Below are 16,874 nucleotides of genomic sequence, written 5' to 3' on the forward strand. Positions count from 1 at the left end.
CTCCACGCCCGTGCACGGTCTCCCCCTGGAAAAGCTCCGCCTGGTGAAGGAGGAGTTCAAGAGGATGGAGGAATTGGGGATCGTACGGAGGTCCGACAGCCCATGGGCCTCGCCCCTGCACATGGTGCCCAAAGCAGCCAGGATTGAATGCAGACTAAACGAGGCTACAACTCCAGACTGCTACCCCATGCCACACATACAGAACTTGGCAGCAAACCTGCATGGGGCAAGAATTTTTTCCAAAGTAGACCTCGTCCGGGAATACCATCAAATCCCGGAACACCCTGAAGACATCCCCAAAACAGCACTCATCACCTCATTCAGCCTGTTCGAATTCCTTCGAATGCCGCACAGACTTTCCAGAGGCTAATGGATGCAATGGGACGCAACCTGAACTTTGCATTCATCTATTTGGACGACATCCTCATAGCCAGCAGTAGTCATCAAGAGCATCTGTCCCACCTCCGCCAGCGCTACTCCTGCCTGAGTGATTTCGGCCTCACGATCAACCCAGCCAAATGCCAGTTCAATCTTGACGCCATTGACTTCCCGGGCCACAGGATTATCAAACACGGGGCAACACCTCTGCCCACCAAGATAGATGCAATCCACCACTTTGCCTGGCCCAACATAGTCAAATGCTGAAGGGGTTCGTTGGTTTGGTGAACTTCTACCACCGATTCCTCCCCTCAGCAGCCCGTATCATGCGCCCTTTGTACACCCTGATGTCGGGTAAAGGCAAGGGCATTACTTGGATGAAGAGGCTGTGGCCGCTTTTGTTAAAGCCAAGGAAGTCTTGGCAGATGCCACGATGCTGGTGCACCCCAGAATGGACGTTCTGACCACCCTCATGGTGGACGCATCTGACACAGCAGTTGGTGGGGTGCTGGAGTAACTCATCAAGGGGCGCTGGCAACCCCTAGCATTCTTCAGCAGGCACCTACGACCACCCAAACTCAAGTACAGTGCTTTCGACCGGGAGCTGTTGGCACTGTATCTGGCAATCCGGCATTTCAGGTGGTACTTAGAAGGCAGGCCATTCACCGCGTTCACAGACCACAAACCGTTGACCTTCGCGTTCATGAAGGTGTCCGATCCCTAGTCGGCTCGCCAGCAGCGACATCTGTCCTGCATCTCCGAGTACACGACGGACATCCAGCATGTCTCGGGAAAGGACAACGTCGTGGCAGACGCACACTCCAGATCAGCTATCCAGGCCCTGTCCCTGGGGGTGGACTATGCAGCACTGGCAGAGGCACAGCAGGCAGACGATGAGATACCCAGCTACAGGACCACAGTCTCGAGTTTGCAGCTGCAAGACTTCGTTGTAGGCCCAGGTGAGAGGACCCTCCTGTGTGACGTGGCTACCGGCTAAACTCGCCCCATTGTCCCGGCAGCCTGGCGGTGGTGAGTTTTCGACTCCATACACGGTTTGGCGCGCCCATCTATCAGGACAACCGTCTGGTTGGTCTCCAGCAAGTTCGCATGACACGGACTTCGCAAACAGGTTAGCGAATGGGCCAGAACGTGCATGCAGTGCCAAACAGCCAAGGTGCAGCGGCACACTAAAGCTCCGCCACAGCACTTCGAACCTACCTGCTGGAAGTTTGAGCACATTCATGTGAATATCGTGGGGCCCCTACCAGTGTCACAAGGAGCGCAGTACCACCTAACTATGGTAGACTGGTTCACGAGATGGCCAGAGGTGGTACCGCTCACTGACACATCTGCCAATTCCTGCGCCCAAGCACTGATTGCAACCTAGGTAGCACGCTTCAGGGTACCGGCCCATATTACCTCCGACAGAGGCACCCAGTTCACCTCCAGCCTGTAATTGGCTGTGGCTAGCCTGTTGGGAACGCAGCTACACCATACAACTACCTACCACCCACAGTCGAACGGACTAGTGGAACGCTTCCACCGTCACTTGAAGTCGGCTCTCGTGGCCCGCCTGAGAGGACCTAACTGGGTGGACGAGCTTCCCTGGGTCCTGCTTGGAATTCGCACAGCGCTCAAAGAGGATCTGCACACCTCGTCAGCGCATACAGCGTATACAGCGCACCCCTGGTCATCCCAGGAGAATTCATACCAGCCCCAAGGGAGCGAGAGGAAGAACCCGCAGCAGTCTTGGGCAGACTACGCAAAAGGCTCAGCAACCTGGCCCCCGTATCCACTTCACAGCACGGAAGGACCCCAACCCATGTACCCAAAGAACTGCAGAACTATAAGTTTGTGTTTGTACGAAGGGACGCACACCGGTCACCGCTACAGCGGCCGAACGAGGGGCCATTCAAGGCGATCAACAACAACATACAATGTACGTTCTGGACATTGGGAGGAAAGAGGAGGTTTTCACGGTGGGCCGACTGAAACCAGCCCATGTGGACTTGGCGCAGCCGGTCGAGGTTCAGGCACCTCAGTGCAGAGGCAGACGGCCAAAAGAGACTGATCCAGACTGTGGACATTAGGGGGTGTATCGCCGGTTCTGGGGGTGGGGTTATGTGGCGACCCACTTTCTGCGCAGGCGAACCGGCTCACAAATAGCCAGCCTGGGGGGGAGACTTTGGTAATGCGCCTCTGGCGTCATTTCCGCCCGGAGAGGCCAAGCGCTGTGAAGTTTGAATAAACTAGTCTCGAAACGACTTATCGACTGCGTGTCGTTGTTTAGCTCTGAAAGTAGTTCATCGTTACAGCACTTTATTTACCCAGAAATCTTCGCGCTTCAGAATTTGCCGTCGATCAAGTGCGCAGACGCCGAGGATTCGCAGAGTGCGCATGCGCTCAGTGGACAAAGGGTTGCCGAGGATCCGCAGCAGGTAGGAGTCGGGAGTTGGCTGGGATCCGCACCGAAACGTTGTGCTCCGGCACCCGAGACTTTCCCTCTCTCTCTCAGTCCCAAGATCCATACTCGGGCCCTGTTGAGGAGCGAGGGTGCTGGCGGCATGTTGATAGCGCATGTGTATCGCTGACTGTGACTCAGAGCCATAGAACACAACGGCACTGGCCGCTAGGCCCATCTAGTCCGTGCCGAACCATTAATCTGTTTAGTCCCATCGACTTGCACTCGGACCAGAGCCCTCCATAGCATTCCCATTGGTGTACTATCAAAATTTATCGTAAATGCTGAAATCGACCCTGCGTCTACCACTTACACTGGCAGCTCGTTTCACGCTCTCACCATCCTCTGAATGAAGAAGTTCGCCCTCATGTTCCCTTAAACATTTCACCTTTTACCCTTAACCAATTACCTCTAGTTCGAGTCTCACCCAACTTCAGTGGAAAAATCCTGCTTGCATTTACCCTATCTGTACCCCTCACAAATTGGTGTACCTGGATCAAATCTCCCCTCACTCTTCTAGGGAATAAGATCCAAACCTATTTAACCTTTTCCTGTAACTCATGTCCTCAAGACCTAGAAACATGCTGTAAATTTTCTCTGCACTCTCAATCTTATTTACATCTTTAAGTAGGTGACCAAATCTGGACATTTTTGTCTATATTAGGTCTCACTGATGGGTCATGCCATTTCAACTCACATACCGTATTGATTTATGAAGGCCAATGTGCCAGAAACATTCTTTACAATCCTGTGATGCTACATTTAAGCTATTGTGGATCTGTATTCCAGGATCCCTCTGTTCCAACACACTCCTCAGTGCCCTACCACTCACCACGTAAGACCTACACTGGTCAGTATTCCAAAATGTAACACCTCTTTTCGTCAGGACGAAGGGTCTCGGCCCGAAACGTTGACAGTGCTTCTTCCTATAGATGCTGCCTGGCCTGCTGCGTTCCACCAGCATTTTGTTTGTGTTGCTTGAATTTCCAGCATCTGCAGATTTCTTTGTGTTTGCTTTTTAAAACCACATTATCATTCAGATCATGATATAGATGACAAACAACAGTGGAATACAGCACACCACTAATCACAAGCCTCTAGTCAGAGAGGTAGCCTTCTACAATCACTCTCTGCCGCCTTTCGTGAAACCAATGTCTCATGCAATTTACTACCTTATCTTGAATACATGAGACTGAACCTTCCTGATCAACCAAACCTGTGGAGCTTTGTCAAAGGCCTTACCAAAATCTATGTAGACAACATCCACTGCCTTGCCTTTTTAAAGTTTCCTCGAAAAACTCTTAAGATTGGTTAGACATGACTTAGAACCATATAACAATTACAGCATGGAAACAGGCCATCTTGGCCCTTCTAGTCCACGCCAAACGCTTACTGTCACCTAGTCCTGCTAACCTGCACTCTGCCCATAACCCTCCATTCCTTTCCTGTCCATATACCTATCCAATTTTTTTTTAAATTACAATACCGAACCTGCCTCTACCACTTCTACTGGAAGCTTGTTCCACACAGCTTCCACTCTCTGAATAAAGAAATTCCCCCTCATGTTACCCCTAAAATTTTGCCCCCTAACTCTCAACCTATGTCCTCTCATTTGAATCTCCCCTCCTCTCAATGGAAAAAGCCTATCCACGTCAACTCGATCTATCCCCCTCATAATTTTAGACAACTCTATCAAGTCCCCCCTCAACCTTCTACGCTCCAAAGAATAAAGACCTAACTTGTTCAACCTTTCCCTGTAACTTAGGTGCTGAAACCCAGGTAACATTCTAGTAAAACTCCCCTGTACTTTCTTGACTTACCATGCACAAAACTTACAAATCAGACCCTGTCTATCCAAATGTTTATATATCCGGTCACTTAGAATACCTTCCAATAACTCGCTGCTGATGTCAGGCTCACGGGCCTATAATTTCCCAGTTTATTCATGGAGCCTCTCTTAAACAAGAAACAACATAAGCTATCTAATCTTATTCTCAACCGTGGCGAAGGATGTTTTAAATATCAAATATGAGGAAATCTGCAGATGCTGGAAATTCAAACAATACACATAAAATGCTGGTGGAACACAGCAGGCCAGGCAGCATCTATAAGGAGAAGCACTGTCGACGTTTTGGGCTGAGACCCTTCGTCAGGACCAACTGAAAGGAAAGATAGTAAGAGATTTGAAAGTAGTGGGGGGGAGGGGGAAATGCAAAATGATAGGAGAAGACCGGAGGGGGTGGAATGAAGCTAAGAGCTGGAAAGGTGATTGGCAAAAGTGATACAGAGCTGGAGAAGGGAAAGGATCATGGGGCGGGAGCCCTCGGGAGAAAGAAAAGGGGAGGGGAGGGGAAGCACCAGAGGGAGATGGAGAACAGGCAAACAACTAACTATGTCAGGGATGAGGTAAGAAGGGGAGGAGGGGCATTAACGGAAGTTAGAGAAGTGAATGTTCATACCATCAGGTTGGAGGCTACCCAGTCGGTATGTAAGGTGTTGTTCCTCCAACCTAAGTTTGGATTCATTTTGACAGTAGAGGAGGCCGTGGATAGACATATCAGAATGGGAATGGGATGTGGAATTAAAATGTGTGGCCACTGGGAGATCCTGCTTTCTCTGGCGGACCGAGCGTAGGTGTTCAGCGAAACGGTCTCCCAGTCTGCGTCGGGTCTCACCAATATATAAAAGGCCGCACCAGTCACCTCACCTGGAAGGACTGTCTGGGGCCCTGAATGGTGGTGAGGGAGGAAGTGTCAGGGCAGGTGTAGCACTTCTTCCGCTTACAAGGATAAGTGCCAGGAGGGAGATTGGTGGGAAGGGTTGGGGGGGACGAGTGGACAAGGGAGTCGCGTAGGGAGCGATCCCTGCGGAAAGCAGAAAGGTGGGGTGAGGGAAATATGTGCTTGGTATTGGGATCCCATTGGATGTGGCGGAAGTTACGGAGAATGATACGTTGGACCTGGAAGCTGGTGGGGTGGTAGGTGAGGACAAGGGGAACCCTATCCCGAGTGGGGTGGCGGGCAGATGGGTGAGGGCAGATGTGCGGGAAATGGGAGAGATGCGTTTGAGAGCAGAGTTGATGGTGGAAGAAGGGAAGCTCCTTTTTTTAGAGAAGGAAGACATCTCCTTAATCCTGGAATGAAAAGCCTCATCCTGAGAGCCGATGCGGCAGAGACAGAGGAATTGTGAGAAGGGGATAGCATTTTTGCAAGAGACAGGGTGGGAAGAGGAATAGTCCAGGTAGCTGTGAGAGTCTGTAGGCTTATAGTAGGTATCTGTAGATAAGCCTTCTCCAGAGATGGAGACAGAATGATCAAGAAAGGGGAGGGAGGTGTCGGAAATGGACCAGGTAAATTTGAGGGCAGGGTGAAAGTTGGAGGCAAAGTTAATGAAGTCAATGAGGGCAGGGTGAAAGTTGGAGGCAAAGTTTTAAATATCCCTGCCAGGGCCCCTGCAATTTCTGCTCTTGCCTTCCCACAGGGTCCGAAGGAATACCTTGTCAGGCCCTAGATTTCTCCATCCTAATTTGCTTCAAAATAGAAAACACTTCCTCCTCTATAGTCTGTATAGAGTCCATGAGCTTGCCTCACATTGAGAGACTCTGCCCATTTCCAAAGTGTATACAAATGCAAAAAATCTATTTAAGATTCCCCTCCCCCCCCCCCATCTCTTTCAGCTCCACCCATAGGTCATAAAGAGGACCAATTTTGTCCCTTTCTATTCTTTTGCTTTTAATAAGCCCTTTGGATTCTCCTTCATCTTGCTTGTTCGAGTAACCTTGTGTTCTTTTAACCCTCCTGATTTCCTTTAGTGTTCCTTTGTATTTCTTATACTCAAGTACATCATTTGTTCCTGCCTGCTATGCACCTCCTTTTTCTAATCCAAGCCTCATCCTCTCAAAAAGCAAAGTTCCCAAAACCTATTATCCTTGCCTTTTATTCCAACAGCAACATACAAACTCTGTATTCTCAAAATTTCACCTTTGAAGGCCTCAGGCTGATCAAGTACACCTTTGCCAGAAAACAACCTGTCCCCATCCACACTTGCCAGATCCTTTCTGATACCATCAAACTTGGCCTTTCTCCAAGTTAGACTCGTAATCTGAGGACAAAACCTATCCTTAATTACTTTGAAACTAATAGCATTATAATCACTTGATATATAGTGTTCCGCTACACAAACTTATTGGATATGGCCCAAGTGTCGGTAGTTCACAAGGCTTTAATACAAACGGTTTTAAGGGAAAAGAAAACAATAAATGATATAACAAACAGGACTGTTAACGAAAACTCTCAAACGGAAAACTAGATGGCAACACCGTGGCTGAAAGGGAATATATAAATATATAATGAATGCCGCCAGTCTTCAGCGTCAGTCGACTCGATAGTCACTTTCTCAGTCAAGGCCGAATGCAAGCAGGCAGCATTGCTCAAGTCTCGACAACACTAAAAATGAAAAGAAGGGAATTAAACACCATGATAATGAAATAATAATTAGCTAACACTTAGCTAATAATAATTGCGTGCATATTCATGAGCGCAATTGCCGAATCTACCTTGCAGCCGAGTCTGTGGTTGTGACGGTTCCCATCCCTAGGTGCAGGTCCTGAGGTGCCACAGTTCTGTGCCCACTAGAAGTCCCAGATAAGTGACTTGTCCAAGATGCCCTTCGACAGGATCCCAAGAACATTCATCAGGAGCATACCCTTCCTAATCCACAATCCACAGATACCTTACCACGTATCTGGCAAGATGCCAAGAAGTGCTGAACCATATAGACCAGGGAACCATCTTCCGAGCGGGAGGAGGGTGATTTGGGCCATCTGGGACTAACGGAAGAGGTAGTATCTAGTTTATGCTAGGAAACATAGAATACTGGGTGGATCTTCAGTGATGCTGGTAGACACAATCTATACAACATCTTGCTGATAGCCTTTTCCACTACAAATATCCCACGTTCCGCAGAGCCAGTTTGCGTGTCTTGACTTTCAGGGGATGATTCCCTGATGCAAACCAGATCTCTCCTGGCTTGAAAGGTCTCACCTCTCGGTAGAGCCGATCAAGCCGCTGGGCATGTTGTTTCCGGGCGTACAGCAAAGAAGCCCTGGCTCGTCTCCAGGTGTGCTTTCAGTGCTGGACCAACTGTTCAACAGCAGGAGCTCCTGCATCAATCCCCTGGTCAGGGAAGGGCTGGGGCTAGAATTTCTTCTAGTATTCAAAGGGGGACATACTCATGGAGGATAGCTGGAGGGTATTGTGGGCAATCTCTAGCCAAACCAATTGGGAGCTCCAGGACATGGGATTGGAAGAGGCAAGAGAGTGCAGAGTTGTTTCCAACTTTTCATTCACTTTCTCAGTCTGGCCATTGGATGGGGCTCCTACAAGAGCGCAGAATGCCTTCCAAAAGCAGGAAGTGAACTGTGGTCCACGATCAGACACCATGTCTTGAGGGAAGCTGTGGAGCCTGAACACGTTGAATCTTAAGTGTAGCAGTCTCATGAGCCAATGGGAGCTTAAGGAGGGCAATTAAGTGGGCAGCCTTGGCAAATCACTCCACAACAACCAAAGTGGTAGTGTTTCCATTAGACAAGGGCAGCCCAGTGATGAAATCAACTGAAAGGTGGAACCAGAAGTGATGGGGCACAGGCAGCGGCCATAGCTAACTTGTAGAACGCTAGTGTGATGCCTTGTTCTGAGTGCAGCTGGGACAGGTAGATACTAAGATGCAGACAATCTGGGATGTAGAAGGCCAGCAAAATCTCTGTAAAACTCCTGGGTCCATTGGATTCCCAGATGTCTAGCCAGAAGGGAGGAGTGACCCCATTCCAACACTGTGGAGCACCCCAAAGCAGGGACAAACAGCCCATTGGGAGGTCCCCCAACTGGGCCTGGGTCCAACTATTGGGAAGCCCTCAGCTCTGCCTCTACTCCCCGGATTGCTGGAGCAGCAATACATGAGCTGAGTTTAATGCTGAGAAGTGTGAGGTTCTACATTTTGGCAGGAATAATCCAAATAGAACATACAGGGTAAATGGTAGGGCATTGAGGAATGCAGTGGAACAGAGAGATCTAGGAATAACAGTGCATAGTTCCCTGAAGGTAGAGTCTCATGTAGATAGGGTGGTGAAGAAGGGTTTTGGAACGCTGGCCTTTATAAATCAGAGCATTGAGTACAGAATTTGGGATGTAATGTTAAAATTGTACAAGGCATTGGTAAGGCCAAATTTGGAATATTGTGTACAGTTCTGGTCACCGAATTATAGGATAGATATCAATAAATTAGAGAGAGTGCAGAGATGATTTACTAGGATGTTACCTGGGTTTCAGCACTTAAGTTACAGAGAAAGGTTGAACAAGTTAGGTCTCTATTCATTGGAGTGTAGAAGGTTGAGGGGGGATTTGATCGAGGTATTTAAAATTTTGAGAGGGATAGATAGAGTTGACATGAATAGGCTGTTTCCATTGAGAGTAGGGGAGATTCAAACGAGAGGACATGATTTGAGAGTTAGGGGGCAGAAGTTTAAGGGAAACACGAGGGGGTATTTCTTTACTCAGAGTGATAGCTGTGTGGAATGAGCTTCCTGTAGAAGTAGTAGAGGCCAGTTCAGTTGTGTCATTTAAGGTAAAATTGGATAGGTATATGGACAGGAATGGAGTGGAGGGTTATGGGCTGAGTGCGGGTAGGTGGGACTAGGTGAGATTAAGAGTTCCGCACGGACTAGGAGGGCCAAAAGGCCTGTTTCTGTGCTGTGATTGTTATATGGTTATATGAGCGAAAAAGAATGGGCTTGGGATAGTCATTGTCCTCAGATCCATCGAACTGCTGGGAGAGAGCGTTGGCCTTGGTATTAAACTGGGTGAAGAAGAGTCCAATGGACTTTACAAGGGTTCACTCTCTTTCCGTCCTGAATATAAAAGAGATTCTTGTGATCTGTCCAGGGCACCCTTGACAGCCAGAAGTTCCCGGTTTCCAACATTATAGTTCCTCTCATCCAGAGTCAAGCAATGGGAAAGAAAGGCACAAGGGTGCAGCTGACTATCTGCATGTGAGCGCTGAGAGAGGACAGCTCCAATGCCAATATCAGATGCATCCACCTTGACAATAAATGGCTGTGATGGGTCTGGGTGTTGCAGCACTGAGACAGTGGTGAAATGTCACTTCAATTCCAGAGAACCATAGAACATTACAGCACAGAAACAGGCCTTTTGGCCCTTCTTGGCTGTGCCAAACCATTTTTCTGCCTAGTCCCACTGACCTGCACCTGGACCATATCCCTCCATACACCTCTCATCCATATACCTGTCCAAGTTTTTCTTAAATGCTAAAAGTGAGCCCGCATTTATCACTTCATCTGGCAGCTCATTCCATACTCCCACCACTCTGTGTGTGAAGAAGGCCCCTTTAATGTTCCCTTTAAACTTTTCCCCCTTCACTCTTAACCCATGTCCTCTGGTTTTTTTTTTCTCCCCCAGCCTCAGTGGAAAAAGCCTGCTCGCATTCGCTCTATCTTAACCCATCACAATTTTATATACCTCTATCAAATCTCCCCTTATCCTTCTACGCTCCAGGGAATAAAGTCCTAACCTATTGAAACTTTCTCTGTAACTCAGTTTCTCAAGTCCCGGCAACATCCTTGTAAAACTTCTCTGCACTCTTTCAACCTTATTAATATACTTTCTGTAATTTGGTGATGAAAACTGCACACAATACTCCAAATTTGGCCTCACCAATGTCTTATACAACCTCACCATAACATTCCAACTCCTCCTTGCTGCCTTCCACCCAACTCTTCTCATACGAGCCAAATTGTAAGCATTGTGCAGATCAATCTTGGAAAAGAATCCTGATGAAGGGTCTCAGCCCGAAATGTTGGCTACTCTTTTCTCACGGATGCTGCCTGACCTGCTGAGTTCTTCCAGCATTGTGTATGTATTCTTTGATCCACAGCATCTGCAGTTGTATTTTTGTGTTTTCAATCTTGGAAAATATAGTTGCTCTCTGGAGATGTTTGAATGCAGGTGCCAGGAGGGGAAGAGGGTAGGGGTTCTTCACGGTGATTTTCAGGGACCGGTGATCGATGCAGAGACAGAGCTTACCATCTTTCTTGCTCACAAAAAAGAAGCCTGCTCCTGCTGGTGAGGTTGACAGATGCCTCCTTAATATATTCCTCCATGGCCACCATTTCAGGACAAGCGAGTAAAGAGCCATCACTGGGGAGGACTAGTGCAAGGTTTTGGCACAGTTGTATGACTGGATAGGAGCAGGGAGGTAGCATTCCTTTTACTGAGGACCTCTAGAAGATCCTGAGTTGACACTGGAGGGGATTCATGGAACAGAGCTTGAGCTGGACCCAGACAGGTAGATAGGAAAGCTGGTCCCCATTCTTGGAGTGCAATCAATCCGTGGGTTAAATTGGGATAACCAGGGGAGACCAAGCACTTGTGGCAGTTCAGGCAAATCAACCAGATAGGAGAGTTCTTTACTATGGTTACCTTCGAGCATGTCTGACAGGTTCAATGGAAAGGTGGATCTGGTTGGTGCCCAGAGGTCGACTGTCAGGGCCTTGATGTTGATCTTTTCTCTTAATTCCTGTGTCAGAACCCCCCATCTTTGAGTTAGAGTGATATTCATGAGATTCCCAGCTGTACTAGGGTCAATAAATCTTTAAGTTTATGGTTTTGAGACCCCCATGACAGGAAAGCTTCCCAATCTTACCATTAATTTTTGTGTTGTACATTGACTTTGACTTCTCTTGTCAGCCACAGTTGTACTATTTTGCCATTTGATTATTTCTTTTGTTTTTGGAACATATCTTTCCTGCACCTTCCTCATTTTTCTCAGACACTCACACCATTGCTGCTCTGCTGTCATCCTTGCCAGCAGTTCCTTCCAAGGTACTTTGGGTAACTCCTCTCTTATACCACTGTAATTTCCTTTACTCCACTGAAATACTGCTACGTCAGACTTTCTTTCTATCAAATTTCAAGTTGAACAGTCATATTGTGATGACTGCTTTCTAAGGGCTCTTTTACCTTAAGTTCCCTAATTGCCTCTGGTTCATTACATAGTATAGCTGATCCCCCTAGTAGGCTCAATAACAAACTGCTCTAAAAAGCCATCTTGTAGGCATTCAACAAACTCACTCTTTTGAGATCCGTTACCAACCTGATTTTCCCAATTGACCTGCATGTTGAAATTTCTTATGACGATCATAACATTGCCTATTCTATTTCCCGTTGTAATCTGTGGTCCACCTCCCAGCCACTGTTGGGAGGCCTGTATGTAACTGCCATCAGGCCTTTTACCCTTGCAGTTTCTTAACTCGTACAAGGATTCAACATCTTCCAATCCTATGTCACATCTTTCTAATGATTTGATGCCTACCTTCCTATCCCTCCAATACAACGTGTAACTTCAGACCTTCAGCCACAATTCAGTGATGGTCACAACGCCATACCTGACATTCTGTAATAGTGCAACAAGGTCATCCACCTTATTTCTCGTACTTCATGCATTGAGATATAACATTTTGAGTACTGCATTTGTTACCCTCTTTGATCCTGCATCCCTAATGCACTGGTACTCACTCTGTTGGCTGCAATTTTGTGGTATATTCTGCCTGCCCTTCCTGACAGTGTGACTGCATGCTATCTTGGCTTTTTTTTTTACCATCCATCCTATCCTGAGTCCCTTCACTCCAGTTCTCATCCCCTCCCAAATTAGTTAAACCTTCCCCAACAGCTCTTCTGCCCAAGAGAATATTGGTTCCCCTCAAGTTCAGGTGCAACCCGTCACTTTTGAACAGGTCATACCTCCCCCAGAAGACAGTCCAATGATCCAAAAACCTGAAGCCCTGCCCCCTGCACCAACTTCTTTGCCATGTATTAATCTGCCAAATTATCCTGTTTCTACCCTCACTGTTGTGTGGCACAGGCAGCAATCCAGAAATAACTACCCTGGAGGTCCAGCTTTCTACCTAGCTCTCTAAATTCTCTTTTCAGGACCTCTTTGCTTTTCTTTCCTATGTCATTGGCTGCTCTCCCTCCCTCTCCAAAATGCTGTGGATGCTATCCAAGACGTCCCTGACCCTGACACCAAGGAGGCAACATGCCACTTGGGTGTCCTGTTCACATCCACAGAACCTCCTGTCTGTTCCCCTGACTATTGAGTTTCCTATCACTATTGCTTCCTCTTACCCTTCTACACCATGGATCTATACTCAATGCCAGTAACCCAGTCTCTGTGCAATCCCCTGGGAGGTCATCGCCCCTCAACAGAATCCAAAGCAATATTCTTATTAAACACAAAGTACACTGCAGATGCTGTGGTCAAATCAACAGGTACAACACGCTGCAGGAACTCAACAGGTCAAGTTCCTCCAGCGTGTTGTATGTGTCAATATACTTAATTCAGAGGAATGGCCACAGGGTGCTCTGAGCTAACTGCCTATTATTCACATTTCCGTTTCTCCTGACAATTACCCAGCTACTCACCTCCTGTAACTTAAGGGTAACTGTAACTCTGATGATCTCCTCACTGCTGTACAAGCCGAAGGACATCCAGCTGCTGTTCCAGATCTCTAACATGGTCTTCAAGCAGATGTAGTTCATTGAAAGACCCAGGATTCCAACATCTGGCATGAAGAACACACAACAGCCATTTACTACACTAGTAATCATTTTGTATGTGATATTCTGTTCTACATTTTCGGTCCTGGATCTTTCTACCCATGAGAACATGTTTTGTCCCAATTTCTCAGGGAACATAATGATATCAGGCACCTTTATTCACCATAACAATTGACGTTTTGCATTCACATCACAAAATTATGCACATTACTGAACTTCATCGAGAAAGTCTAATCACTTCCCCTTTGGCATTGGCATTGCCACCAGTGAGTTCACCACCATCAATCACCTGGGGGGTGGGGGGGGGGTCAGAGGCATTAGAAAGTCTGCAAGATCAGCCATGTAATTATCAAGTTTTCTTTGTAGCTCTGTGGGGCATGATCAGAACTTGTAATAGTACTAATGGAAAGAGAGAACTGAATGAAGTATTAAGCTACTGATGGGCAGAAATGGTCCTTTCTGATGCAAACAGTAAAACAGAGAATTTGATGGTCAGTCTGGATGCTTGCACCAAACCCAGTTAGAAGATGAGTTGTTATTCCAATGTGTTTAAACTTGATATAATGGTGTAATGTCAGAGCTCACCATTGAGACTAAAATAATCTCATCTGAAATGCTGTCCTTCACCCATTGATATATTTTGTTATTCTTTTTATAGGTTAGAAACAGCAAAGAATTTGCAGGAATCTCAAAACACAACACATAAATTATACAGTGTGTCAGTTCACCAACAGTTGAATACCACTGATCCTTGAATGTGGAGGAGGAGGTGTTTCAGAAGAGAACACACCAGTCATAGCAAGGGGAACCCAACTACGTGGTTAGTATAGTGATGAGATTTGGATGTAGCCTCCTGGAGATAAACCTTGTATACTTGAACTTGTCTTCAAGTTATTGAAGGAGTGTCCAAATGTTTCCTTTACTTACCAATATATCCATTATAGATCCTTGGAGATGAAGAACTATGTCATCCTAGTTGGAAATGCACTTTGTTCCTGACATAAAGTTTTCTGTTCTAACAGTGAAATCAACTGGAACCAGGGTGCTGATAACACAGCAGCATTTGTTCACTACGGATCAGCTCTTCAACTGTATTGACTCTGTCAGAGGTTCACTTGACTTGATGAAATGCCAGAGAATCGATAGCAAGGAGATAGCATTCTCTTTCTCACCGTGGGGAGAGAGGCCGTACATCTACTGTGTGGGAGGGGATCTACTCAGTTATCCAGCCTGAAGATACATCGTTGTGTCTGTGGGAAATGACTAATTCTATCATTCAAGCTAAAGAAACATAAGAAATTTGACTCCAGGGAGAGGCCATTCACCTGTTCAGTGTGTGGGAAAAGATTCACTCAGTCATTTGAACTGCTGACACATGAGCAAGTTTGCACTGGGGAGAGACCATGTCAGTTCACAATGGGGAGAGGCCATTCACCTACTCAGGCTGTGGGAGGGGATTCACTCAGTCATCTGACCTACTGGCACATCAGAGTGTTCACACAGGAGAGAGGCCATTCAGCTGTTCAAACATTGGAAAGGGATTCACTCAGTCATCTCAACTGAAGGAACATCAGCAAGTCCACACTACGGTGAGGCCATTCACCTGCTCTGAATGTGGGAAGAGATTCACTCAGTCATCTGATCTGCTGACACATGAGCGAGTTCACACTGGAGAGAGACCATTCACCTGCTCAGACTGTGGAAAACGATTCACTCGGTCATTCCACCTGCAGACACACCAACGAGTTCACACTGGGGAGAGACCATTCACCTGCTCAGACTGCGGCAAGGGATTCACTCAGTCATCTCAACTGAAGGTACATCAGCGAATTCACACAGGGGAGAGGCCATTCATCTGCTCTGAATGTGGGAAGGGATTCACTCGGTCATCTCACCTACTGGCACACCAGTCAATTCACACTGGGGAGATGCCATTCATCTGCTCAGATTGTGGGAAAGGATTTCCTCGATCATTTCAACTGAAGGTACATCAGCGAGTTCACACTGGAGAGAAGCCTTTCATCTGTTCAGACTGTGGGAAGGGATTCACTCAGTCATCTCAACTGAAAGTACATCAGCGAGTTCACACAGGGGAGAGGCCATTCATCTGCTCTGAATGTGGGAAGGGATTCACTCGGTCATCTCACCTGCAGACACATCAGCGAGTTCACAAAGAGGAGAGGCCATTCATCTGTTCAGACTGTGGGAAGGGATTCACTTGGTCATCTAACCCGATAGAACAGCCATTAGTTCACAGCGGGGAGAGGCCATTCACCTGCTCAGACTGTGGAAAGGCATTCACTCAGTCATCCCACCTACAGAGACACCAGTGAGTTCACACTGAGAGCGACCACTCATTTGTTCAGACTGTGGGAAGAGATTCATGCAATCCATTTCCTTGCTCAGACTGAGGAAAGGGATTCACTCGGTCATCTCAACTTAAATTACTTCAGTGAGTTAACACTGGAGAGAGAGATTCACTTGGTCATCTCAACTTGTGACACAGTACTGAGTTCACAGTGGGGGAAGAGTTTAAATAAGTTTTATGCTGGATATTTAACCTTCACAGTTGCTGTATCCACAGGCAAGTTCAAAAATGACTTGGAGATAGACTGCATTATTGCTGCTGCTCATCAAACCCAGTTCTGCACTCTGATCACTGGTACTGTTTCTTCTGCTAATGTTCACCTTTAATGCAACTGGAGTTTAATAATCTGGGTCTGTAACAAATAAATTCTAGTTTAAACTCTGTCTCAGATGCTTAGTGAATTTACAATACACCCACTGAACAGCAGGAAGTCAACTCAGCCCATCTGGTCCCTACCAGTATTTCTTTTTTCTGTAATTTATTTTTTTATTGAAGTTCATCAAACATTTCCATAAGATGTATTTCAGACATTGTACATATATATCATATATCACAAAATCTCCACAAAGTATTTATCTGAGGTATGCACTTATAGAAAAGAGTGGAAAGAAAAAACAAGCAAAAGGAAGCTATGTACAAGTAGGGAGTGATTTTTTTTTACAACAGATTCATTGATTTGTGAGAATAAAATAAGGCCTATGAGGCATTATATAGTTAAACCATTTTTCCCAGTATGAATCAAATTGTTCCAGCTTATGATTAACAGATGCTGTTATCTTCTGCATTTTGGAAATGTCCATTGTAATTTCCATCCATGTATTTAAAGTTGGGCTCTCCTGTGATAACCATTTCCTAGTAAGAGTCTTTTTACCAGCTACCAACAGTATATTCATTAAATATTTATCTCTTTTCAACCATTTTTGAGGTATGTATCCAAAATATATGGTCTTACTCTCCAAGGGTATTTCACATTTAAAGATGTCTTGTAGGGCATTGTGTATCCCCCTCCAATAGATTTTGATAACAGGGCAGTCCCAAA

At 46.5% G+C, this 16,874-nt stretch overlaps 1 protein-coding gene across 3 annotated transcripts; it reads left to right on the top strand.

The window, feature by feature from the left end:
- Positions 1-2,671: 2,671 nt before the first annotated feature.
- Positions 2,672-16,213, top strand: LOC132378729 (zinc finger protein 239-like). Of its 3 annotated transcripts, XM_059945819.1 has the most exons (3): positions 2,672-2,816; positions 14,126-14,287; positions 14,490-16,213. In XM_059945819.1, the coding sequence occupies exon 3, from the start codon at positions 14,871-14,873 to the stop codon at positions 15,798-15,800; it is 930 nt and encodes a 309-aa protein (XP_059801802.1). In that variant the 5' UTR covers positions 2,672-2,816; positions 14,126-14,287; positions 14,490-14,870; the 3' UTR covers positions 15,801-16,213. The 3 variants fall into 3 exon arrangements, with proteins under 3 accessions (XP_059801802.1, XP_059801801.1, XP_059801804.1); XM_059945818.1 differs by having other exon boundaries at positions 14,126-16,213; XM_059945821.1 differs by lacking the exon at positions 14,126-14,287 and having other exon boundaries at positions 2,769-2,816.
- The last annotated feature ends 661 nt before the right edge of the window (positions 16,214-16,874 follow it).

This window comes from Hypanus sabinus, chromosome 21 (genome assembly GCF_030144855.1).
Source record: "Hypanus sabinus isolate sHypSab1 chromosome 21, sHypSab1.hap1, whole genome shotgun sequence".
Taxonomy (NCBI): Eukaryota; Metazoa; Chordata; class Chondrichthyes; order Myliobatiformes; family Dasyatidae; genus Hypanus; species Hypanus sabinus.

What these genes read in the sequence shown, in the direction of transcription:
- LOC132378729 (XM_059945818.1), top strand. Translation starts at nt 14,871, where the DNA reads ATGTCAGTTCACAATGGGGAGAGGCCATTCACCTACTCAGGCTGTGGG.